The sequence below is a fragment of the Alosa sapidissima genome, chromosome 8, assembly GCF_018492685.1.
Source record: "Alosa sapidissima isolate fAloSap1 chromosome 8, fAloSap1.pri, whole genome shotgun sequence".
NCBI classification, from domain to species: Eukaryota; Metazoa; Chordata; class Actinopteri; order Clupeiformes; family Clupeidae; genus Alosa; species Alosa sapidissima.
The window spans coordinates 3,654,434-3,678,553 of NC_055964.1; the positions used below are offsets into that span (position 1 = coordinate 3,654,434).

At 49.5% G+C, this 24,120-nt stretch overlaps 1 protein-coding gene across 6 annotated transcripts in view; it reads right to left on the reverse strand.

Annotated features, from left to right (window-relative positions):
• Positions 1-252: 252 nt before the first annotated feature.
• dmxl1 (Dmx-like 1) overlaps positions 253-24,120 on the reverse strand; it is a 38,992-nt gene continuing 15,124 nt past the window's right edge. For 4 of the 6 annotated variants that reach the window (XM_042102123.1, XM_042102124.1, XM_042102121.1 and 1 more), the window contains exons 19-45: positions 22,179-23,867; positions 21,714-21,824; positions 20,843-21,012; positions 18,150-18,247; positions 17,544-17,709; positions 16,860-17,130; positions 15,592-16,700; positions 14,779-14,970; positions 13,909-13,985; positions 11,671-11,792; positions 11,265-11,507; positions 10,790-10,986; positions 10,173-10,318; positions 9,964-10,049; positions 8,579-8,780; positions 8,062-8,179; positions 6,991-7,053; positions 5,836-5,922; positions 5,632-5,753; positions 5,128-5,269; positions 4,609-4,669; positions 4,276-4,403; positions 3,645-3,722; positions 3,437-3,528; positions 3,128-3,180; positions 2,701-2,918; positions 253-2,239 (exon numbers count right to left, since the gene is read on the reverse strand). In XM_042102123.1, the coding sequence (XP_041958057.1) occupies positions 2,015-2,239; positions 2,701-2,918; positions 3,128-3,180; positions 3,437-3,528; positions 3,645-3,722; positions 4,276-4,403; positions 4,609-4,669; positions 5,128-5,269; positions 5,632-5,753; positions 5,836-5,922; positions 6,991-7,053; positions 8,062-8,179; positions 8,579-8,780; positions 9,964-10,049; positions 10,173-10,318; positions 10,790-10,986; positions 11,265-11,507; positions 11,671-11,792; positions 13,909-13,985; positions 14,779-14,970; positions 15,592-16,700; positions 16,860-17,130; positions 17,544-17,709; positions 18,150-18,247; positions 20,843-21,012; positions 21,714-21,824; positions 22,179-23,867 (6,266 nt within the window). In that variant the 3' untranslated portion in view covers positions 253-2,014. The remainder of the gene's footprint in view (positions 2,240-2,700; positions 2,919-3,127; positions 3,181-3,436; positions 3,529-3,644; positions 3,723-4,275; positions 4,404-4,608; positions 4,670-5,127; positions 5,270-5,631; positions 5,754-5,835; positions 5,923-6,990; positions 7,054-8,061; positions 8,180-8,578; positions 8,781-9,963; positions 10,050-10,172; positions 10,319-10,789; positions 10,987-11,264; positions 11,508-11,670; positions 11,793-13,908; positions 13,986-14,778; positions 14,971-15,591; positions 16,701-16,859; positions 17,131-17,543; positions 17,710-18,149; positions 18,248-20,842; positions 21,013-21,713; positions 21,825-22,178; positions 23,868-24,120) is intronic. The other 2 variants (XM_042102127.1, XM_042102125.1) reach the window with 1 other exon arrangement.

Genomic DNA, 24,120 nt, shown 5'->3' on the forward strand with positions numbered 1-24,120 from the left:
GCAGGGAAGACTCAAATTGACAGAAGCAAAGCCTCACAGAAATAAGCAACAGTTTGATGCTTCACTAGTGTGGCCAATCATTACCTACAATACCCATTGAAAATCGCATTGCTTCATGCAGTCCATTTCTGTGGCCCTTAAGATAAAGCACACAACAACCTGCAGAGCATACAAGTATGTGCAGAATGCAATACAAGTAACCAGTTAAAGATAATCAGTATAATAACACCACAATACTGCCACGAAAATCTCAACGTTGAATCAAGTTGATTTTATTATATCTTTACATTTTATGCATATTTTACAGACAGATTTACAATCATCTTTATACTTATAAAATTAGATTCTTCTGAGTATATTCACATTTGTAAGATTTCAGAGGGGGAGAGAGAGGCTCGAGAGGCTACAGGTGGAGAGGGAGTCACTTCCTGCTCTGTCCATGAGGACCATGGCTCCATTCTCCAGCTCATGTAGTAGTGTTGTGCTCACCATGGCAACAGAGACAGGGCCAGCGACAACAAAGGGCAGTCCATCACAGCAATCTCACTCGCCGGCACAAAAAACTACAGTAAATGTCACAAAGGAGCTTTTAATATCTTCATCATTAAGCACTATACTGTCTAAACTGGGCTTGGAAGCTGAGGGAAGGGCTGATGTCATTTGTGTAATAAAATTGACAAAAAAAAAGAAAACTACTAAAAAAAACTAAAAACAAAAAGCATGCCAGTCCTTTGTAAGGCGTATTGCTAATAAATATGACTCATTTTCAACAGAAAATGTTTTGTAAAGCACAGGCTGTCTATTAGTTCTCAAGTCACATCATCATGTCCTTACTTATTTCTATATTTACACAAAGAAATCATAATTACCATAAAATTAATCATTTATTTTCCTCCACATAGGAAGCAAATGTACAGTTTTCTCTAGTAGCATTTTACTGATTGGCGCACGTAAGCAATCTCTGTTCACTTCATAAGCACAACGTTTCTGAGGCTGTCTTGTCCTTGACCCAGCTTCAGTAACATGATAAACACTGAAGGACTTTAAGCCCTCCTCCCAATAGCATGATTCTCTCAAGGCAATGAGGATGATTATTTAACTTACATTTTTGGCAGCAAGAAAAATGCAGACCCAATTATATTATTTAACAGATTTTTAAAAAAAAACACACACAAAACCATCTGGTATAGATGCTAGCCACCTAGTAAAGCTAGAAAATTGATAGTTATACATGGATAAATCTTAAGAGAATATAGGATTTTCACATCACTGATTTTAGTTTTCATGACCATACAAGATAAATTGTGCAAGAAATGCACACTACTTTGTCTAAAAGGTAATTAATATCCACAATGAGAAAGTGCTTTGTTTTTTTAGCCTTTAGCTTTTTTCATGAATGTTGAAAATGCTCTTCAGTATAGCGTGCACCGCTGTGCTTGATATCTGCTCACCACATCCACATGATTTATGAGGCTAGTCTGTGCCATGGGATCCCACTAACATAGTAAAATATGTAGGTTATAAGGACACTTATCAGTTCATTTCTAGGCTACACTCATAATATACCACTAGACAGCTTATATTGCAGATGACTTAAGGCTCTGATAAAGGTAGCTGAATAATAGCAGTTAAATGGTTCCTTATTGAGGTGGACATCTCATATGTTGTGCTTTAATAGCTTGTTACCATGATCTTGTCCTTACTTTTTACAGTGAATCTGCATGGTGGGAGAACTTTACAGATTATTCTTCCCACAATGTACTGTATACCCAAAGTCTGACCTTATCCAACAGGTTTGGCTCAGGCAGCCATGTGCATGCCCCAGTGTGTAATGGGTGCAGTTATGGCCCTCGTGTTGGACTTGACCCTTCATGACATGCCAAGGTTCCTGACATTGAGCAGCTGGAGCAGACTCTAGAGTGCCATGGAGCTTTACGATGAGTGTAGTTTAGAGGAAGCTGATAAGCCTGCTCCAGGTGACCTCCATCCCCATGGAGTCTGGAATGCTCCGTGTCTAGATGATGAACTTGACGTTGTTCCTGGCTCGACTGGCCTGCACGCTGAGGCGGTCGGGGAGGACGCGCAGCTTCATGGTGCCGTCGGCGCCGCAGGAGAACACCTGGTTGGAGGGCGCAGCCTCCACCTGCATGACGCCGGTGCCCAGGTTGCGGAAGAGAGACTGGCGCGCATGCTCGTTGGGAAAGGAGTGGAGCAGGGTCTGCGTCAGCAAACTCCACACCTGGGGACGAAGGAAGAAGGGAGAGAAAGAGAGGGAAAAGAAACACATTGTTAGAAGAGAGGTAGGATAATGGGGGGGTGGGGGGGGTGGTTAAAGACATCATACAATACTTCAATGAGAGTTGTCTGATTCCACTTTGTGTGGTGCCCAACAGAGTCTTATAGCTGTTCTAACATCACTGTTAGCCATGGACATTAGCAATGCCAACATGCAGCAACTCTAACTTTTGGATCAATTTGTGGCACCGTAATATAGAATGAGATGCGGTCAACGTAAATGGCTGCTTTGGGTTTTAATAACATCAAAGACCGGAACTACGTTTTAGAATATCCGTTTTAGAAGACTAAAATCTGGCCCACTCTGTGCCTGGGCCTGAGTGTGACAGAGGCTACATGACATTCCAGCGCTCTCTCCTAAGCTCTCTGAAGTGACCCCACGTGACGTCCTCCCCTCTGACCCACCTTGATGTTGCCCTCGGCCGAGCCGCTGATGAAGCAGCCCTCGCTGGGCTCCACCGCCAGCGCTTTGACGGGCGAGTCGTGGGCCTGGAAGCTCTGCCGCTGCTGCCGCTGAGTGAGGTCCAGCACACTGATCCAGCCCCGCCGGCCGCCAGCCAACAGCAACTGCTGCTTAGGGGCCATGGCCAGCACTGTCGCGCCGGTCTCGTGACAGCAGAAGGCTGACCAGAACACAGGACAGCAGAGAGGGGAAGAGGAGAGGGAGTTTGGAGAGACAGGGAGACAAGTGCACAAGAACGCAGTCTGGATTAGGATCTGAACATGCTGAAATGAAAGGGAGAGTAAACCATAGAGATACCAAGCCTTGGTTTCTGAGAGTCAATCCAGACAAGACATTGTGTATGTCTGTGTTTGTGTGTGTAAGACTCACCATGGACTAAACTGTTTGCTGGTGTAACCAGCGTGTCCCACAAACACACGTTCCTATGGGGGAGAACAGACATCAGCACAGCAGGCAGGACAGAGCGATGGCCAATTAGTGATGAGACAGTAATGAGCAGAATTCTACTGCTAGTTTGACTTGGGTGGCAGACAGAAATGAGCAATTCCTGCAATTTTGTATCATTTATGTATGAATGTAGGAGGAATATAAATGCTTAAAAGTATCTGAGTGAGCACATTGTCTGCTGAATAGTGTGTGTGTGTGTGTGTGTGTGTGTGTGTGTGTGTGTGTGTGTACCTGTTGTCTGTGGAGAACCCTGCTGTGGCGATGAGTGAGGATGAGCCCACGAAGACGAAGTCATGAGCAGTCTTATTATGGCACTGCAAAGTCTACACGTAACACACATATACACAGCTGAGATACAGTACACTCACTGCTACTTGCAGATCAACATTCAAAGCATGAAGAACTCTGTGTGTGTGTGTGTGTGTGTGATGGGACTCACCATAAAAGGTTTGGGGGTGTTCCCTGTTGTGTTGGTCTGCCACAAGCTCAAGGCTCCGTCTGCATCCACAATGCCAAACTAGGCAACACAGAGTCAGAGGCTGTTAGACGTACAGAATGGCCTAATGCCCTCGTACTGTATGGATGAGTGGCCATCTACTTCCTTTATGCCCCTGAGTGCCTCAGCACATGCATTTGTGTGTTCAAGTGATTTGTCCGCTATGCCGGTCATTAGGCGCATTCGGTAGGGATGGGCAAAACAAGGCTTTGTGAAACACTGAAACGTTCGAAGCAATTGTGCCCGAAATCGTTTCACGGCTTCAAAACCACATTTGAGCAGTCTAGGCTCCCGTGCAAAAACATCCACGCTAACCACTACACCATCATGGCTATGGCTATGGATATGGTTCCTATGAAAAGGGAAAAGAACCTACCCCAAAGTAGGAGCTCAAATAGTTACAGGAACTGCAGTCAGAGACACTCTTTAATCCCCACATCCATGCCGTCCCAATGCTCCAGAAAAGGGGTTCTAGGAACTGCATGTTCTAGGTCTAGGAAATTTTTACGGTGCTAAAAGGCCTATTGTGTTGCCCAGGTGTGTGTTAGCTCCTTGGCCATGGAGTGTGTGTTACCTTGTTTCCCTGGTAGTTGAAACGGATTCGTGTCACTCTCGAGTTGCCAGGGCTCCTGAAGCAGATGATCTGTTGTGAGTGACCCCATTCAAACATTCTCACACTGCCGTCCTGAGCCCCAGTGAGGTCTACCGCACACGCACACGCACACGCACACGCACACGCACACACACACGCACACGCACAGAAAGAGATAAAAGATCCACTTAGCTGAGAAAAATAAGCTGATATTAGTAACTTATAGTGAAATAGGTGTAATTGATCTATCTCCATGCTTGTCATTAGGGAAGGTTTAGGTTTTCTAGGTCTGGGGTAGGGTGCTCTGGTTCTTACAGTAGGGGAGTGTTGGGTGGGAGGCCATCCTCCTCACGTTGTTGATGTTCCTCTTGATGAGCTGCAATTGGAGGATGATTGGACACAAGTTAGGACCCTAACAAGGCAGCAAGCGTGTGGATATGTGTGTAAGTCCTGTATGAGACTCTTGGGAGTGTTTAAGCATACGTGAACATGTGCATTTGTATAAGTACCTGTGCATCTGTGCGTGTCTGCAAATAAAAATGTGAGTGAGTGTATCTGTATCGTAGGGCCCTTGTGCACAAATGTGTATGTATAATTGAAGAATGTCAGTGCAAGACCATGTATGTATTTGCATGAATGCTGATGTGGGAATAAAACTGAATGCATGATTGTTGCCCTGGGTCAGAGTGTGAGTGTGTGTGTATATAAGAAAGTGTCTAATGTGTGCAAATGTGGCCATACTTAAATGAATGGCAATGTATAATTTGATATGTAGTGTTTTTATGAATACATGTGTATAATAGTACATTTTTGTGTGTGTGTGTGTGTATTCACCACGGAGGCCCCTCGGCCAGTCTGCATGCTGCCCAGCCAGGGCAGGTTGATGGGTGTGCCGGGGCTGCTGTGTGTGTAGGGGGTGGTGCCATGGAGGGTGGTGAAGTCATCTCGTGCGTGCACCACCAGAAACTCATCACCCCTGGAAACACAAGCAGCACACACACACACACACACACACACACACACACACACACACACACACACACACACACACACACACACACACACACACACACACACACACACACACACACACACACACACACACACACACACACACACACAGTCTCAGAGGAATCACCTCACAAACAGTCCCTCAGACACCAGAGGATTATGTGTCCACTTGAGAGTGTTTTTATGAGTGGGTTAGACATTTAGCGTATGTGTGAGAAATAAAATGCCTGTCCTTGTTGCACGTGTGTGTGTGTGTATGCGTTTGTGTGTGTGTGTGTGTGCGCGTGCGTGCATGCATGTGTATGTGTGTGTGCACATGTGTCTCACCCTTTGGCCTCCACTTCTGCTTCGTCGTCGATCCACGTTAGGATCTGTGTGGCCAGGATGGACGACACGTCCAGCTCCTGGATGTCATGCGTGGAGGCGATGACCAGGCAGTTACGGTTCGCCTGGTGCAAAGAGACACGAGAGAGGTCACTTCTTCCAGAATCGGAGCAAAGCCACAGACAGGGCTAAGTGGGGTGAGCGTACCTTATTGATGGCAAACGCTGTAATGATGTCGGACTCCTTGTGAATGATGCGGGCCTTTCCACCCGGGTATCCCAGATCCGCCTCAATCTGTGCAGCAGAGGACCTCCGCAGTGAGACACCACACAGACACACACACATACAGTACACATCATCACACCCCCCTCCCCCACAACAACTGGGATGTCTTCTCCATCACTCACATGAACACACGGCTGCATGCATTTGCACATGATGCAGTATGAGTGAGCTTGTGAGATGAACACACGGCTGCATGCATTTGCACATGATATGAGTGAGCTTGTGAGATGTGTGTGCTGGGGGTTAGAGTGATTACAGCACTGCTAATGCTAATGTCTGGAAACATCACAACACACTGACATCACACACACTGTGTGGGGGACCATCCACTTCTCAGAGGCACAGTAGGTGCTAGAGATGGTTTGAGAGTATGACTTGTAGTGATCTAAAGGATTCTATAGGCCAGAACAACCCATGGTAACGCCATCTTGATGTTGCTACCTATTTTGAGGGGAGTAAACGTGGTGTTAAGGTCTAAAACCACTGGGTCATCTGTTTGTGTACTAGTGGTCTTGCACCTCTGGTAACTAGAGTGCAAAGAGGGGTCCTAAAGCTTAACACCAGGTTATCACCCACAAAACATGGCCCACAGACATAAATTTGATGGCTGCTCCACAGAGAGCTTCAACACTTCAAAGCCAGGTCGACATGTTGCATAAGGGTTTTTGAAAGAACTCACCAAACATCTCCCAGCTCCATGACATTCTTACATGTCTTCACAACTCACTGAAGGCCAATTACATTACATTTCTTCAGTTGTCAGTGCTAGTTATATAAAACCAGTCAATTAAATGGGGTGTCTGACTTCAAGAGTTTCATCCCTGACGTTCCAGCATAGCCAAATGACCAATACTGTAGAACACAGGCTGTGTTTTGTGGGTCAAACATGACTTGGCACCACGTGAGTTCAGTGAGGAGCTGCTGCACACCCCTGCTGAGATGCCAGGGAGACATTTGGTTGGGTGGAACACACACATCGCTACTAGCACAACATGTCCCACTGCTGGTAATGGCCCAGAGCCTCTCTCTCCCCCCGACCTCCAAACACTCTTCCCGTGATGGTCAGTAGGGCAGTACCTGGTTGAGGTTAGGCTCGTCCACGCCTGAACATTTCCCATAATCCCTGCTGTCTTCCAACGACTTTAACCAAACGAGACATCAGACAAGAGACACAGGTGATGAGGCATGCAGGATCAACAGTACACACAAATTAAGACACTCACACACACATTAGGCAGTTAATCAGCACACACATACACTCAACACATGCGACAGGTGAGTGAGTGCAGGTTTGTGTTAGGAGTGGGACGACCATGTGGTCAGACTACAGCCCAGCTGTGTTGTCCTCACACACATGGTCACACAACCTCAGACTGTAACATTTGTTTTCATATTTGTGTCACAGTGGTCTTTCCAGTGCAATGTCCAACACAGCATTGTCAAGCTCTGTGGCACTGCACTGTCTACATTATTTCAAATGCTGTGCACCAGCCATCTAGTCTAAGAATGGCTGAGCAGTCAGACTGGTATCAATCATCATGAAATTATTCACTGAAAAAGGTCATGCAAACAATGACAAACAAGACAAATGATTGGAACAGATACAAGTCATACAAAAACAGCCAACAATTCAGCAGTCATTCGTTCACCAACATTGCAATGTTAAAAAAAGCAACTCGATGTTTTCTGATTTCACAACACATGCAAATCATCCAATCTGAATCATATAGGAGTGTGACCCTTAATTTCACATTTAACACACAGGTGATATCATCAAAGGCCTAAGTATTTGTAGCTCAAACCTACGTGATCAAGCTAACTCTGTCTTTGTGTAGGGCAGAACTGCCTTTATAGACAACCCACAAACCAACTCAGATGCTAAGTGGAGTGGGCGTGTCAGAAAGGGCCCAGGTAAGTGAGTGAGAGAGAGAGAGAGAGAACAGGTCAGTGGGTATGAGAGAGAGAGCAGGTGAGTAGGTGAGAGAGAGAGAGAAAGAAAGAGAGAGCGAGAGCAGGTGGGTGGGTGAGAGAGAGAGAGAGAGAGAGAGAGAAAGAGAGGGAGAGAGAGCAGGTGGGTGGGTGGGTGAGAAGGCAGGTGAGAGGTGTGACCCCTAGTGGCGGAGAGAGAGAGCTGGGCTGGGGCTGCACCTCGTTCTGGTCCCGCTTCTTGGTGAAGATGTTGCGGATGAAGGTTTCCTGCACCTCCTCCTGCTTGACCAGGTACTGCCACAGGCGCCGCACGGGCAGCGCAGCGTGCTGCTGGGACCTGCAGCCACAAGCCACAAGGGTTAGTCAGGCGGCTACTGTGCACGAGGAGATCAAAGATGAAGATGCAGCAGAACATACGGCCCCACAGGACACCTTCACACACTCACATCCACTTTCACTACACATCAAACAGTACAAATCTACAAAGTCTGGTGAAATCAGAGACAGCGGGAAGGAGAGCCTGCGTGACATCTGCATCCTGTCACAGGGCCACAGAGCTCCACGTGCGCTTCCTCCCCCGGATACAGGCAACTCAGCACACATATGCATCAGACTGATCAAGAATTCCTTCAAAGCATTCATCATTTAAAAGTCATTTTGATGCTCTTCAGAAACAAAGAGTTGCTTTATCATTGGCATGAATAATAGAGGCGGTGCTAAGTAAGAGACGCTGTACCTGAAAGGGGTGTTGGAGGCTTCATACAGAGCCTTGTGGCGGAGCAGAGCTGGCCCAGGGGCGCAGCTGTCGTCCTGGGGGTGGGTGGAGATGTATTTGGGAGGGGGGCCTCCAAAGATCTCCAGCCTCTTGAGGAGCACCTGTTCCCAGCGTTGCAGGGTCTTGAGCACAGCATGGCACAGAGGAGAACCTACAGGGAGGTCTGATCTCACACACACACAAACACAATAAATACACACACACACACACAAACACCATAAATACATACACAACAATACACTGTCTGACTGTGCACAGATCTACACACATATGAAGCCAACCATATACATAACCTTAACTACGTCCCCAATAAGACCATGAACGCACAATATACAGTAAGGCTTTCACACCATAGTATACACACTCTCAATAGACATGAAAACACACACTAATATATTATATATATATATATATATATATATATATATATATATATATATATATATATATATATATATATATATATAAAAAAATATGAACACACACACACACACACACACACACACACACACACACACACACACACACACACACACACACACACACACACACACACATATATAATTCAAAAGAAATGCTAATGCTATTCTGAATTCAATAGGGAGCACCCATGCTGATGAAGAGCAAATGCGTTTCCCAAATGACTGAATGTGGATGTAACTCCTGCTCCTCCAGGCTGCTCTCTACAGGCTGAGTGGGGATTGGAACCCCCTCCACATTGACCCAGATTTCGCAGCCATGGGAGGCAAGACATCACACACACACACACACACACACACACCAAACAAATACAATTACATTACCAACAACTTACCAGGGAACAACATAGCATGCATACATACACTCTTGCACACTCATAAATATTGTATAAGCACACAGACCATACACAAACACCATGTAATGCCACATAAAGCCACACACACACATAAACAAAGAATTTACATGACAAACCTACCACAAGGGAGCACATATATTCAAGCACACTCGTTAATATTGTATGAGCCCTGTACATTAAAGCACGTCTATCCTACAGGGATGTGGTGTGATGCAGAGGCAGCTGTTTACAGACAGTCTCCATGGCAACTACTCTCCCCTCCCCTCCACTCTGCAGCGTTCATCTCCAGGAAAGAGCTTCCTCTCATGGCCCAACATGAGCTTCATAGGCTCACAGTCAGGTGGGTTACACTCATGCACTCAGGAAATCAGATGTCCAGAAAACTAACTGGACACGTGACCTCAACAAGAGAACACTGGTACCACATTAGATATTACCCATCTTCTGGTTTGAGCTACACCACCCTCCACCCATCAGACTAAGATCATCCCCTTGGGTCCTGGGTGCTCACCCATGAGGTCGTGGCCTGCCATGGGGTAGAAGGACCTCAGGCTGGACAGGACCATCTGAACCATGGCCAGACGCATCAGACACCAGCTGTTGAGAAAAGAGCACGTAGTAGCACACCCACAGTCAGTCCACACAACTGAGCTTTTCACATGTACATTTTTGATGTTTGATTTCTCGCATTAGGAGTTGAATGGTCTAAGTGAGGGGCACCTGTAGGAGTTGTGGTTGGAATGTTCTCGCAGAGGGGAGCTGGAGTCGAAGGCGTCCGTGTACTCATCTTCATCCTCCTCATCCTCACTGCCGAGGCTCTCCTCAGAGTCATACACAAGCCTGGTGTCGGAGGGGAGCAGGAACGGCTGTGGGAGCAACAGGAGACCAATCACTCTCAGATTAAAGGGCTACTTAATCACATTTGGCCAGCTTATTAGCTCAATCACCAGTTACCTAACAAGAGGACTGACTACTTATTGATTAGAAGACAATTCTCATTGTCGTGAGCCTACTGGTTAGGGCTTCGGACTTGTAACCGGAGGGTTGCCGGTTCGAACCCCAACCACAACCTAACCCCTCACTGCTCCCCGAGCGCCGCTGTTGTTGCAGGCAGCTCACTGCGTCGGGATTAGTGTGTGCTTCATCTCACTGTGTGTGTTAACTATGTGCTGAGTGTGTTTCACTAATTCACGGATTGGGATAAATGCAGAGACCAAATTTCCCTCATGGGATCAAAAAGAGTATATCTACTTATACTTATCTTAACAAGATCGTTAATTCACTACAACTAAGAAAACAATTCCTTATGCCTATATCTGCTATGAGTAAGGTGAGACCTTAGCGATGAAGTAATCCCAGATGCTGAGCTCGGGCTGGACGAAGCGCTCCGTGACGCTGGAGGGGCGGGGCTCGGAGGGCGGGGTGGGTGGGCTGGGCGGGCTCTCGGCCGGAGCCTCCCTGGAGCTACTGCGGGACGAGCGCAGCCGGAAACGCTTCTGCTTCCTGTCCGACTCCTCATGGGCGACGGCGGCCACTGAGGACAACAAGGTCAGGGAGCCATCAACCTCAGCAACCGCTAACATCAGCTCTTCTCATGCACTCCATCCATGTTGTCTCTTTTCATTACTTTATTAACACTATCACAAGTATCAATCATTCATCTTTATTATGACCCTACTTGCATCATGAATATTCCCACCAATTGACTATGCTCTATTAATAATTATGCATAATTAAATCAGAGATGTGGAGAGGGGCTGCTCTCTCAGTGCAGTGGTCATCCCTCGTCTGGCGTGGCGCTGACCCACTCACCTGTGGGGGCGTCCTTGGTGACGGTGGGCAGACGCGCCCCTCCCCCGAACACGGCGACCCACAGCTTGCTGTTGAGGGGGTGCGCCAGCACGCGGAAGAGCTGGGCGCTGGAGTGGGTGGCCAGGCCGTGCACGAACAGGCTGAGGAAGACGGCCGTCAGCACCTCGCACAGCAGCACGCCCAGGCCAGCGCGGCCCTCCTCCCCTCCGCACGCGCTCAGCAGACGCACCAGCGCCGCCACACCTACAGGGGGCGCAAGAGACGCACATGTACACATGTCTCTAGCAACTCACCACCTCATTCTAGAACAACAGGAAGCACACATTTCAAAGCCATCTCGGCCTAAACATAGATAGATAGATACTTTATTGATCCCCAAGGGGAAATTCAAGACAAACATGGTCACCTGGCCACTGTGCTGGGGGGGTATTGGGCAGAACGGTCTCCTCTGTGCTGAGGCCGCGGCCTGGTGGATGCTGAGAATGCAGCGCACTCTGGTACACCGGTCCCATGATGCCATTCACCTGACTAACACACAGAACACAGCACATCACATCACATCACACAAATGAGAACACCTGATCAGGGCTGAGGGGCGTGGCCTGTGGAACAACAAATGAGTTATTCCTTCAGAACAGAGAAGCATCAGGCTGTTGGATCACACCAGTCAAGGAGACTATAAAAGATGAACAGGCTTATTCTGGGGAGTGTTTCATGTCTCCAGCAACTGATGCTTAAATAACTCAGTACTGACATGGCAAAGGGAAGATAACAACGCCGCAGAATAAACAAGTAAGAGCAGCCATGCTCTAAAATAGGTCATTACCTGCATTTCCTCAGAAAAGCTAATGATTCATTAGCAACCCTGTTAAGACAATTTTTCAAGACGCAAACATGACAAAACAAATTTAGATTTCTCACAAGATGCGTTTGGAAACTGGTTTTATCAAAGCACACGTTGTCCGCCATCATCAAGCAGCCAGCCCACAGCCAGAGAGCACACAGAAGCCTTGTCTGTGCACAAGCTCTCACTCTGAAATGTCACGTCAGGCCGTGGGCCATTCGACAGTCACGGGACTCCTGGGTCAGATGACGGTCACACCGAAGAGTGATTGGGTCAAACTGCCGATTTGGGATCCAGTGTTAGACCAGACAGAATTCCCAATGCGAACCCTAACGAGTGCACAAGTGTCACGAGTGTGAAAGCAGAGGTGAGAAGAACGCGAGGGCAATGTAGGTCAATGGAGACGGGCTGGGGAGTGGACGCAACAGACAACACAGGAGAGGAGAGTGACAGAGGGAGAGAGGTGAAAAGAACAGATGAAAACAGATCAACACATCATGAAGGGCAGCCAAAACACCAGCCACACTCCAGTGCAGTGCCTGTGAAAGTGCAATCAGTGGTCCGGTTGTCAGCTGGACTTGGTGGTGTGTGTGTAGGGACAGCGGAAGCAGCAGCACGGTCCATGGAGCGGCCGGTCTCCGAGTCCACTCCACTCAAGTCAGCTCAGCTCAGCTCAGCACTGCTCGCGCTCAACTCAGCCTCGTAATGAGAAAATGGAATTGAAGGATTTTCCTCTTCAATTCACTTTAATGAATTATGCAGATGAAGTGGTTGGAGCACAAACATGCTCCCTGGAGATCCTGTACGTCAGGATAAAGAAACCCAGCGCTCGGAACAAATCAGACTGACAAACTGAGGGGGGAAGAAAGAAAGGCAGACAGAGATAGACAACGAGACAAAGACGGGAAGAGACATGCAGATAAAAGAAGTGTGTGTGAGTGTGTGTGTGTGTGTGTGTGTGTGTGTGTGTGTGTGTGTGTGTGTGTGTGTGTGTGCGTGAGTCCGCGTGTGTGCGCGTATGTGTGTGTGCGTGCGTGCGTGCGTGCGCGTTTGTGTGTGTGCGTGCGTGCGTGCGCGTTTGTGTGTGTGTGTGCGCTGGAGAGGCTTGCGTAAGCTGCCGTGCCTGTGGGAGCAGCTGCAGCTGTGTGAAGGTGGTCAGGTGTGGGCTAATGGGGCCTGGTGCTGAGGCAACACTCCACACGGTCTGACAAAGACACTTGCTGAGGGACTCAATTCTGCGGCTGGAATTAAAGGCCTCCACACATAGACGTCAACATGAGTGTGGCTCACTCTGCTTTTGACATTCCATCCCATTAGACTCCATTGTGTTTTATACAACCACGCACACCAACACTGAACTCTGCCCACGCCACTGTGTTCATTATGATGCACTTCTATTTCTGTTGGCGCCACTCGATAAAATCCATTGTTCAGTTGGAAGTGGATTGTCAGTTAAAAGTGTCAGCGCTTATGTGTGTGGGCAAGTGACAAAACGTGTTGGCGCACTCATGTCGGAGCCTATACGCCGTTACAAACAGCATGAGCAAAACATTCTCTGTCTGTAACTGGCACATATGCACCAAAGCACTCATTGCAAAAATAAGAGACGTCTTGAGTTCTTCAACCAAAGCAGCTGGCCTTAAAGACAAACACCTGTCGGACATTACCCCCGATTCTGTACACAGACATGTACACAAGAGTGGAGGGCTGTCCACTGGGGCAGCTGGTCCACCATGTTGTTGAGCCACAGCGGAGACTACAGCAGAGATAAGGGGCCAGTGAGAGGCGGCTGGAACTGACCTGTACGGGTGTCCATCGCACAGACACTGGTAGATACAGGCAGACAGCGAGGAAGCCAAGGCATGCATCACATAGATCTGCAAAGACAACACAAAAAACATGCTTATCAAATGATAAATCATTAACAATTATTAACAATTATCAATATTCTTTTAATGTATGTATTTATTTATTTTTCTTGTATCAATCTTCACACCTTTCCCTGCTTGACATATGCAAAGAGGAAGCCAGTGATATCAGTTTTCATTTTGAGGACAGTCTAAAGCAAAGGACTGTTACTTTGTAATAGTTTTAAGTATGTTCATTTCTTGTTTAAATTGAGCTATTTCAAGGCATCTTACTAAATTCTTTAGATAAAAAAAAAAAAGAATATTGGGGCAGCCAGAAAAATAATAAAATTATTAGATAGATAGACAGTCAGATGGCCAAAGTGGATGAGTAGATGGATGAGGTGATTTCCCATCGGTCAAGTGCACAAAAGTCAGGTTGCAGAGGAAAGATGGGTATTTATTTTGGTCAATCATATTTGATACTCTTTGTAAGCAGGGACAGGAACACTATCAGTGACAAATTACTGGTGATCTGAGAGGGCCAGATTAGAACAGCAACTCTTATTGGTGATCTGAGAGGGCCAGATTAGAACAGCAGCTCTTATTGGTGGTATGAGAGGGTCAGATTAGAACAGTAGCTCTTATTGGTGGTATGAGAGGGTCAGATTAGAACAGCAGCTCTTATTGGTGATCTGAGAGGGCCAGATTAGAACAGCAGCTCTTATTGGTGGTATGAGAGGGCCAGATTGCATGTGCTCTGTGTGAGGGAGGGCTAGCTGTGCTGTGGCAGCAGCAGGCGTGGCGTCTCTCCTGGCTTTACCTTGCTGCTGACGGAGTCGGGGTGCGGTGGGGAGTCTAGGGCATTGATGGTGCGCAGGATGTCATGAGTGATGCTGGTCAGGTGGGACACAGGGTTGGCCACTACGGTCCGGGAGCCGCCCATGCAGGACAGGAGCAGCGGAATGGTGGCAGGAGGCGGAGGGCTAATCACCGCTGAACACATGCTGTCATCCTACAAGGCAAAAAGCAGGGTGGTCAACATTAAGGGTCAAGCTATAGGGGTGTGTGTGTGTGTCTGTGTGTGATGTACAAATACAGATATTCTCTCCTATTTTAGTATGCTCTCTAGTTTACATCTCAGTCCACAAGTCTACTGAACTCTAGTTTGAAGTGATCTCCACAGAAAGACTGACAAAAAGAATGTCAAAGAAACCAACAGACAGTTCCAGGTCAAACTACCCTGCCATCTCTGAGAACATTATTTTATTCATCAGCATTGGGTGAAGGGGTGTGTGTGTGTGTGTTTGTGTTTGTGTTTGTGTGTGTATGTGTTTCTGAAATTGCTAGTCTAAAGCGGTTGCTCACAAAGCTCACTGGCGCCCCCTCTCTGAAGACAATAGCAACTTCCTAAAGAACTAGGTCATATTTTTTCAAACATTTCAAATGACTGCTTATGTGACTACGTCAACTGATGTGTGAAAAAACAGAGCAAGAGAATAAGAGCTTGGGAGTTAGCGGACACTCTTTCAGCAGCTAAATCATCTTTATAGGTGCATATGCCATGTGTGCATGTACCAGTTCATGTGTGTGGCTGTGTGTTCGTGGGGTGTGTGTGGGGCCTGGTGCTGGTCACCTGCTGGGACTCCTGCAGCAGCAGGATGAGCTCCATGTGGACGGAGGCCAGTCCTCCCCCGTGGGAGCCGTGGAGGCTGCAGTAGCTCAGGAAGATGCGCAGCAGCTGCTGGTTCCTCTGCAGCCACTGCCTCCTGCCCTGGGCGGCCACAGCCTCAGCCCCGGATCCGGCCCCGACCCGGCCCGCTGCCGCGCCCCCGGACAAGGCCTCGGCCACAGGGGAGAGGCAGAGGTGGCTGTCCCCGGCCAGCTGCGAGCCCTGCGGGGTGGGGGGGCAGGGGCTGTAGCCGCAGCAGCACTCCAGGGCCTCCACCTCGCGCTGCAGCCACACGGCCAGCTGCTGACGGAGGCGCCCGCCGTCCAGAGGGCAGCCGGAGGCCAGCGTGCGCAGCTCGGACGTCAGCAGCTTCAGGCAGGCGCGGAACTTCAGCTGCGCCGCCTGGATGTCGTCGCCAGCCAGTGCCTTGGGAGCGGGGCTGGACACGGCCTCGGAGGGAGCCTGTGCCGGACTGGAGGCAGCCGACGGGTCGGGGAAGGCCCTTGTGCTGGACGACACCGGAGCTTCATCCACCTCTGCCTGCTTTGTCTCACCTTCCTCTTCCTCCTCTTCGTCGTCCTCATCTTTGTCGCTGTCCCACTTCAGGTCCAGGGGCTCGTCCACCATGCTGGCTGACGGCTGGCTCCAGTCCAAGCTCAGCGCTGAGTCGGAGCGGCTCGGATTGAACGAGGACGGCGAATCGCAGGCCGAGCCGAAGCCGTTGAAGAGGGGCTGCGACCAGTCGGGCTCGGTGGCGTTGCTGCTCTGATCGGCGGACAGCTCGTGGCTAGGGCTGTCCGGCCCAGGGGGGCTGCTGGTCTTGATGGCGCTGGGCAGGCGGGACAGCACCTCCAGGGCCAGCAGTGGGCAGCCCGCCTGCAGGTGAGCGTAGGCAGCGGTGAAGAAGAGGCGGCGCTCCACCAGCGTGACCGAGTCTTCCTCTCGGCCCTCGGCCGTCAGCCTGCCCCGCCTCTCCTGCGAGCCCAGGTGTCGCCGCAGCAACAGGGGATGAGTGCGCAGGTAGGTGTAGAAGTTGAACACTTGTGGGTTACATGGAGACATGGCAACTGGTCCTGAGGAGACAGCGCAATATGAAGACGCATGTTAGACTTTCCAGAAGATTCTTTCCCCCTACCAAACCCCCCCACCGACCCACCCCCCCCCCCACCGACCCACCCCCCCCCCCCCCCCCCGGGCATGAGTAAGCGTTACGCAAAAGGGTCAAACTGTACCTTGCTGTGCCTTGTGCTCACTGGAACCTGATTGGTCCACTGCTGACGCAGGAGGCTCCAGGAGTGTGTCCAAGGCACGGCTGTAGTGGTCGAGTACCCAGCAGGCCATGCTGCGCAGGAAGGGGTCGGAGTGGGGGGGCATATGAGGGTCCTGACCCAGCACGTGCCTCTGCAGTATGCGCTTGTACGTAGAGGAGATCTCAAACTCGGACTCATAGAGGCGCGTGATGACCAGCGCCAGCTGCAGGTCCTGGAGCTTCTCTATGCACACCTAGAGGCCAGGGAGAACACCAGCCAAAACACGCCCTTTAGGACTACTGAGCAGAAACTGTTGCGGAAAATAACAATTCTGTATTCTTCTTAAGTTCAAAGATGAACGCTTTTTTCAGGAAATGTCTCAACAGATCTGTGGCAGACTTTTCCTCTGTGTGATCATTCAACTCTATGCTCTCCAATCATTACTGAAGATCTCCTGAAATTTCTTGAATTTGTACCTCTGAATAGTGTGTGGAGTGTGTGTGGGAGCAGTGGTCATGTCAACCCAGTGTGACCACTACGTATCCCTGATCTACGTATCCCTGAGGCATCTGCTAAATCCCAATCATGTTACTTTGAGTGGGTGCTTAAAATTGGAGATCAGGAGTTCACACTGGTGTGTGTATGTGTGTGTGTGTGTGTGTTCACCTCCACAGCATCCTTGAGGGAGCCTGCGAGGAGGAAGAAGGCAGCAGAGTGCTGGAAGCGTTGTTTCCCTAACAAGGAGAAGGCATTCTTCAGTGCTGCTTTTCTCCACCGGTCCTCAGTGAAGTTGTGGCTGAAGAACTCCGTCATCTTGGCGTTCTTCTGGGACCTGCAACACCAACCGATAAAACCGTGTTAGTGGCTCCACGAAACCGAAACACACAAGGTATATATATATTTCAGTGTATGTATGTATTTTATTTATATATATATATATATATATATATATATATATATATATATATATATATATATATATATATATACACATACACACACTGCTCAAAAAAATGAAGGGAACACTTCAATCATACACTGGATCAGTACTCTGACACTGTTTGGTTCTGCGCACAAGTAAAACTTTTGAGGCGAGTGTTTTATTTTGCAACAACTGTCAGACACTGTGAATGTAGTTTGAGAATGGAGGAAAGGGTGGAAGGTTTAAGCTGTAAGTGTTCCCTTAATTTTTTTGAGCAGTATATATACCAGTGTGTGTGTGTGTGTGTGTGTGTAAGTGTATCTGATATAAAAAGAGCAGGAGGCGGGCACCTGTAGAGGCCCCACACCACAGCCTTCTTCTTCATGGCGAGATAAAAGAGTGCTGCGTCCAGGGGGTCGTTGTTCCTCTGGAACGTTGCTTTGGCCACCTGCAGGAACACAGCGGGGGGGAGGCCCCGAAGGACGTGAGTCGGCACACTCTATTCAGGTCAGTGTGATTAAAGCCCTCAATGCACTCCACTTAGACAGGCTCATTATAGAGAAGATGGAGGTGTATCAAAGCACCCTGTGCGTGTCTGTGAGTGTGCCAGTGGGGTTTGATCTAACACACATTTCATCTCAACAAATGAGTTTGCGTTGCACAGCCTGTAAAAGGAGCAGAGGCGTATCATTTAGAAGGAAAGAGAGGCCCAGGGTCCATGAGAGCCCTTGTGAAGTCTTCCACACGCATGCACTCAGCACACTAGCTCACACGCCCCGCAGTGCTACCAAGTGCTCAGCAATGTATGGAAGCTACACCACAGGCATGAAAACAGGTCAGGGGTGTAAAAGGTGAGAAGGGTGCGCAAAGAGGGAAATGGCCGATTCATAGCAACACAAGCGCGAGTGACCTTGTTGCCAATAGTGCAGCTTCCATGGAGTATCAAGTTGCCCAACACCAGAGATTTAAAAAAAAACAAATTACAAAATGACTAATTTTTACAAAAAAAAAAAAATACTTATTATTTCTGGAAGTTACCTTGGCCTTTGGAATTAAAATAGCCCCACATCATCACATACCCTTCACCATACCTAGAGTTGGCATGGTGTTATTTCAGTTAGCCTATTAGCTGGTTTGTTGCTCATTGAGCTCAATGGAAATCAAACCAGCTAATAGGCTAACTGAAATAACACCATGCCAATCTCTAGGTATGGTGAAGGGTATGTGATGATGTGGGGCTATTTTAATTCCAAAGGCCAAGGTAACTTTATCAGGATGCACAGTATTCTGGATCCGTGAAATAAGTGGCCTTTAAAAATAAAAATCTGCCTGTCTCTATGGGAATTTAACATGGGGTGGGAATACTTATGACCCCTGTATTTTAAGGAAGATATTTCCTCATTTTTCACTTAAGGCATTAAGATCAATTTCCAAAAGATGATTTTATATTCCTCTTTTCAGTCAACTTTAGCATGGGTGCCAATACTTTTGGCCATCACTGTAAGTGTGAAGGCAACATGCTTCAGCCTGGCCCTCCTCTCCTCCTCAGTAATCTACATGAGTATTCTTCAAAGCTTTCTTTCTTTCTTTATGCCTGAAGTTATCAGACATTTCTGAAGATTTCATAGGCCTAATGGGCACTTCATAGTAGACTATTGGAATGAGTCGGAAATAAGATAAGTCTGAATATTTGTTGGACCAAACCAGGTAATAAATAAACTTGGGTAGGGTAGACTAGGCTTTAATTTGTAAAATTGGTTTTAATAGTTTTAACCTGCAGCATAGGCTACTTACAGATTGTGGCATTGTGCTAGTGTGTTTAACCAACCAAGTTGGTACATGTTAAACCCTGTGGACACAGACTAGGCCTACTTATCAGGCCAGGTTTCTTAAAAGACAGCATTACCATGTCAAACACTGCTTTTGTCTCTGAACTCGACAAAACGCATCAGCCCAGTTTAGGAGCATTTAATTCAACTATTTAGTTATTCACATTAGCCTTTGCTATACTGATAAAGTATACCTATTTGCTTCACCTTTTGCCGATCTACATGGCTCAAACTGCACGTATTCTTCATCAAATGAACTCTTTATCTCTGTCCAATACCGCTAACTTTAACAACAGCCTATGCTACGTTGCTACACCAATCTCAACGTCTTTTTCTGACAGAAGTTGAAAGTTTCAACTAGCCCACCTGTGACATCAATAAGCATCTCTCCTCACCGGGCTCACATTCCAGCGGACATCAGACGCATATATAGTCGTCACAGACAGGGAGTCTATTCCAGCGCAAGCGTTCTGTTCATGTTGCATCCGCGGCAAAATTGAGCTTCCACTGTTTAATAGGCTAAATGCATAGGGGCGGCATTCACATAATCATTGTTTTTAAATTGGGCTGTTGTCTAACAAAGTATCAAGATGCGTTCGCGTCTGCGCGTGATTTGTAAACTCAGTTGTAACCCCATACCCCCCCCCCCACAATATTTTTTCATCGGATCTGCAAGTCCCTATTTTGGATTTAAAACGGTGAATTTCGCCGAGAGGTGAGGAGTTTTCATGACAGTCACTGCTCCCTTATGGTTAAAGGTAGCAGGGTGTGTGATGTAATAAGAAATGCATGCATTTTGAATGAAGCTAATTATTCATCACTACAGCGCCCTTACTGCGTGCTACATGTGCAGCACTCAAAGCCATCGTCATGAAACGCTACGCTAGGCCAAATGGTAATGTACACTCTATAGAAAAGGACGTTGCAAAACTAAAGTAAAAATGAAAATACTGAACACATATCCACCTTGAATTGGAGCACAACAGCACTGAAACTGACAGGATAATAAGTGCCGTCATTCGCAGGCCTACTGAACTACTGTGTGCTGGATTGACAGGATCATAAATGGCATGGTCAGGCCTACTGAACTACTTTGTGCTGGATTGACAGGATCATAAATGGCATGGTCAGGCCTACTGAACTACTTTGTGCTGGATTGACAGGATCATAAATGGCATGGTCAGGCCTGCTGAACTACTGGGTGCTGGACTCACCTTCTCTATGCAGCGGCGGAGGCGGGGGGTGCTGCGGAGCCACCAGCCCAGGCCCATGGCCCGGAGCTCTGTCCACGCGGGGTCACCCTTCTGCAGCACCGGCAGCATGTTCAGCAGCTCCTCCTCGGCCTCCGAGTGGAACGCCCAGGCGTAGTGGCACGTGGAGAGCCCTGCAGAGGGAGAGCGGTCAGATCCCCAGCAGCATGCTCAGGGTGCCCTACACCAGGGGTGCCCAAACCTTTCCACGACAAGGCCCCCCAAATACCACTAGGTTCTGGCCAGGGACCCCCTTGATGTTTTATTAATTAAACCCATCGACAATACTACAGCAAATGTACAAATACATTACGCTAATCCTAATAATTATTTTAGCCACAACCACGTCGCGATGGCGCATACAGTGTGTAAACATTTATTTGGGGCCATCACTCTACTATTATTCCCAGTCATTATCATGGGAAATATGTTCAGATATGCGTCACATTATTATAATAGCATTGTATAACAACCCTCATAGTATATTTTAAATGTTTCAAATGTATTTATTTCTTGCTTTTATTTTTCCCTCCAACTTGCTGAGGCCCCCTGGGCATCCCCTCGCGGCCCCCACTTTGAAAACCACTGCCCTACACAGCCCCATGCTCACACCCAGAGCCCAGTGAGCACGCTGTGTTCAATCAGCACTCCCTACCCATCCACTGTTTCAACTGAAGAGTGATAGCAAATAAAACAAGACAGTCGGGAGTGTTTTGTAGAATTGTGAGTGTATGACTGTTAAGTAGGGAGTTTGTGTGTGTGTGTGTGTGTGTGTGTGTATTTTTATCTGCCCTTAGGCAAGGTGGTTGGGCAGAGTGGGGTCAGTCCTGCGTACCCTGGTGCAGCAGCTGGGCGCGGTGAGCAGGGGGCAACGAGGTCAGCAGGAAGGTGTGCAGACGCACTGCCAGCAGGAACCTCAGGCCACAGTCGTCCAGCGTCTCGCCACCTGTCCCACGGCCCCCACACACAGCAGGACATCAGACACACACACACTTACTCACACACTCACGTCACTCACAAATCCACAAGCTACAGTGCTCAGGACAGTTCAGCTCATGACACAGAAGCTGCAGAAATGGAATGAAAAGCGTTTTTGGCATATTCTGTCCAAGGGAACAAAAACATTAAGTAAGCCAGAGAGTAAATCTCAAAGAGAATACAAACGACCTTGGAAAAGTGCCATTCATTCATTTGTACTTGTTTATCATGTCCTGTAGCATTAGTGAAATACACCAACAACATCTGACTGAGTGATGTTTAAAGAGCCCTGGCAAACCTGCTGACCACTCCTGATGCTTACCCTGGGCCTTGCCTTGGCTCTCTCCGATGTCTGTGCGTGTGGATGCCACGGTGTCGGCCAGGGCCATGAGGGACATCTGCTCCATGCGCGTGAGGCCCGGGAGGCTGGCCTGCAGCAGGTAGCTGGACAGCACTTGGGCGTGCTCCGGCCCGAACGCCGTGGGCCCGTACTGCGACAGGTCGATCACTTTGGCCTTTTCGCCATCCTCGTCGTCGTCTTGGAACGGATCGGGCGGCTCGTCGGCGCTGGAGGGCATCCCGGGGGACTGGAAGAGCTGCTCGTAGGCGCTGGGCGGGTTGCTGCGGGGGCCGGGGCCGCGTCCGCTGTCGGGCCCCGCGCTGACCGGCTCCTCTGTGGCGCCGCCGGAGGAGTCGTGGTCGGCGGCCAGCAGCGCGTAGAGCGGAAGAGGCGGGATGGACTCGATCTCGGCGTAGTCGGACGCGGCCTCGGGCCGCTGGAACAGCTTGGCGTCCCGCGAGGTGCCCCCCCCGCCCGCGCTGAAGGTCCGGGAGCGCTGCCGACCGCTCGCGCAGGCCGAGCCCTCCTCCCCCTTCAGCACCACCCCCTCGCCGGCCACACACTTGACCAGGTGTGAGAGGATGGCCTTGGCGCGCCGCACGCGGCCCAGGTCCATGAGCTCCAGCAGCTGGACGGGGTGGTACTGGGGCAGCGTGGGGGACAGATGGTGGGCCGCCTCGAACAGGCCGCTGTCCTCCAGCTGGGCCGGGAGCTCCGGTCCACCGCGCTTTCCCCCGGCGCTGCTCAGCTTCTGCGCCAGGCTGGTCAGGGAGCGCGTCAGGGGCTGCCTGGAGGTCACAGGGGAGGCCGTGTGGCTGTCCTGCTTGGCGGCGGCCAGTAGAGAGCTGACGCTGCCGGAGTCAGTCCCCCTGGACACGCTGGCGGAGCGGGCGGGGGCGGGCGGCTGCCACTGGGAGTAAACGTGCATCTCGCAGTCCATGCCCACCACCAGGATGCCGTCCCGCACCCAGGACAGGGACACCGGGACGGGCAGCGAGCCCTCCACCGACGACACCAGGTCCACTGCCCGCAGGAGAACCAGCCGGGAGGCATCCCACGCCCCGTCTCTGCCCCCATCGGAGAGGCCCAGCTCAGGCGGCTTGACCAGGAGAGGGCCGTACATGTGCAGCCTGGAGCCCACGCCCACGGTGAGGATGTGGGAGCCGTCCTCTCTGGACACCCAGTCTAGGTGGACAGTACTCCGGCCGCTGAACGGGCACTCGTCGCCGCCGCCATGCTTGCCATTGGCCAGCCCGGTGGACAGCCTTCTGTCCCAGCTAGCCTCGCTGGGACTGTCCAGCTGGAGCGTCTGCTCCAGCACCCACTGGGAGCCTCCTGTGGACTCGCACTGGAAAATGCTCACGAGGAGCGGAGAGTCCTTCGGCTGGTCCCCCTGAGAGCCAGTGGAGTCACGGTAGGCCACCACCACCCGGCTAGTGTGGCAGCAGCAGACAGCGACTGGTTCGCTGGAGACGCTGAACGCGCTGCTATTGGCTGAGCCCTCCTCCACCAAGAGAGGCCACTCCTCCCACACGTACTCCGACTGATTTTCCACCAGGGGCTGGGGCGCGAGGCCGCACCTCCAGAAGCGCACCTGGGCGTCCGAGCAGGAGGTGGCCAGCAGGTAGGGCGCTCGGCCGGCAGGCTGAAGAGATGAGGAGCTCAAGTGACCTGGAAGGACAGAAACACCACAAGAGTCAGGAGTCATTGCCAAGGTCAGTTAACTGACACATTCCACCCCACATGAAATCTTCACACATTCATTCAATTATCTGGAACCCACACTGTCCAGCAGCCACCAGACACATCAAGAGCAACAGAAGTAGGCTTTGCTATTAGAGATGCACCGATATGGAATTTTAGGGCCGATAACGATAACCGATATTTATTGGTTTGTTGTGGCCGATACCGATACGATAACTGA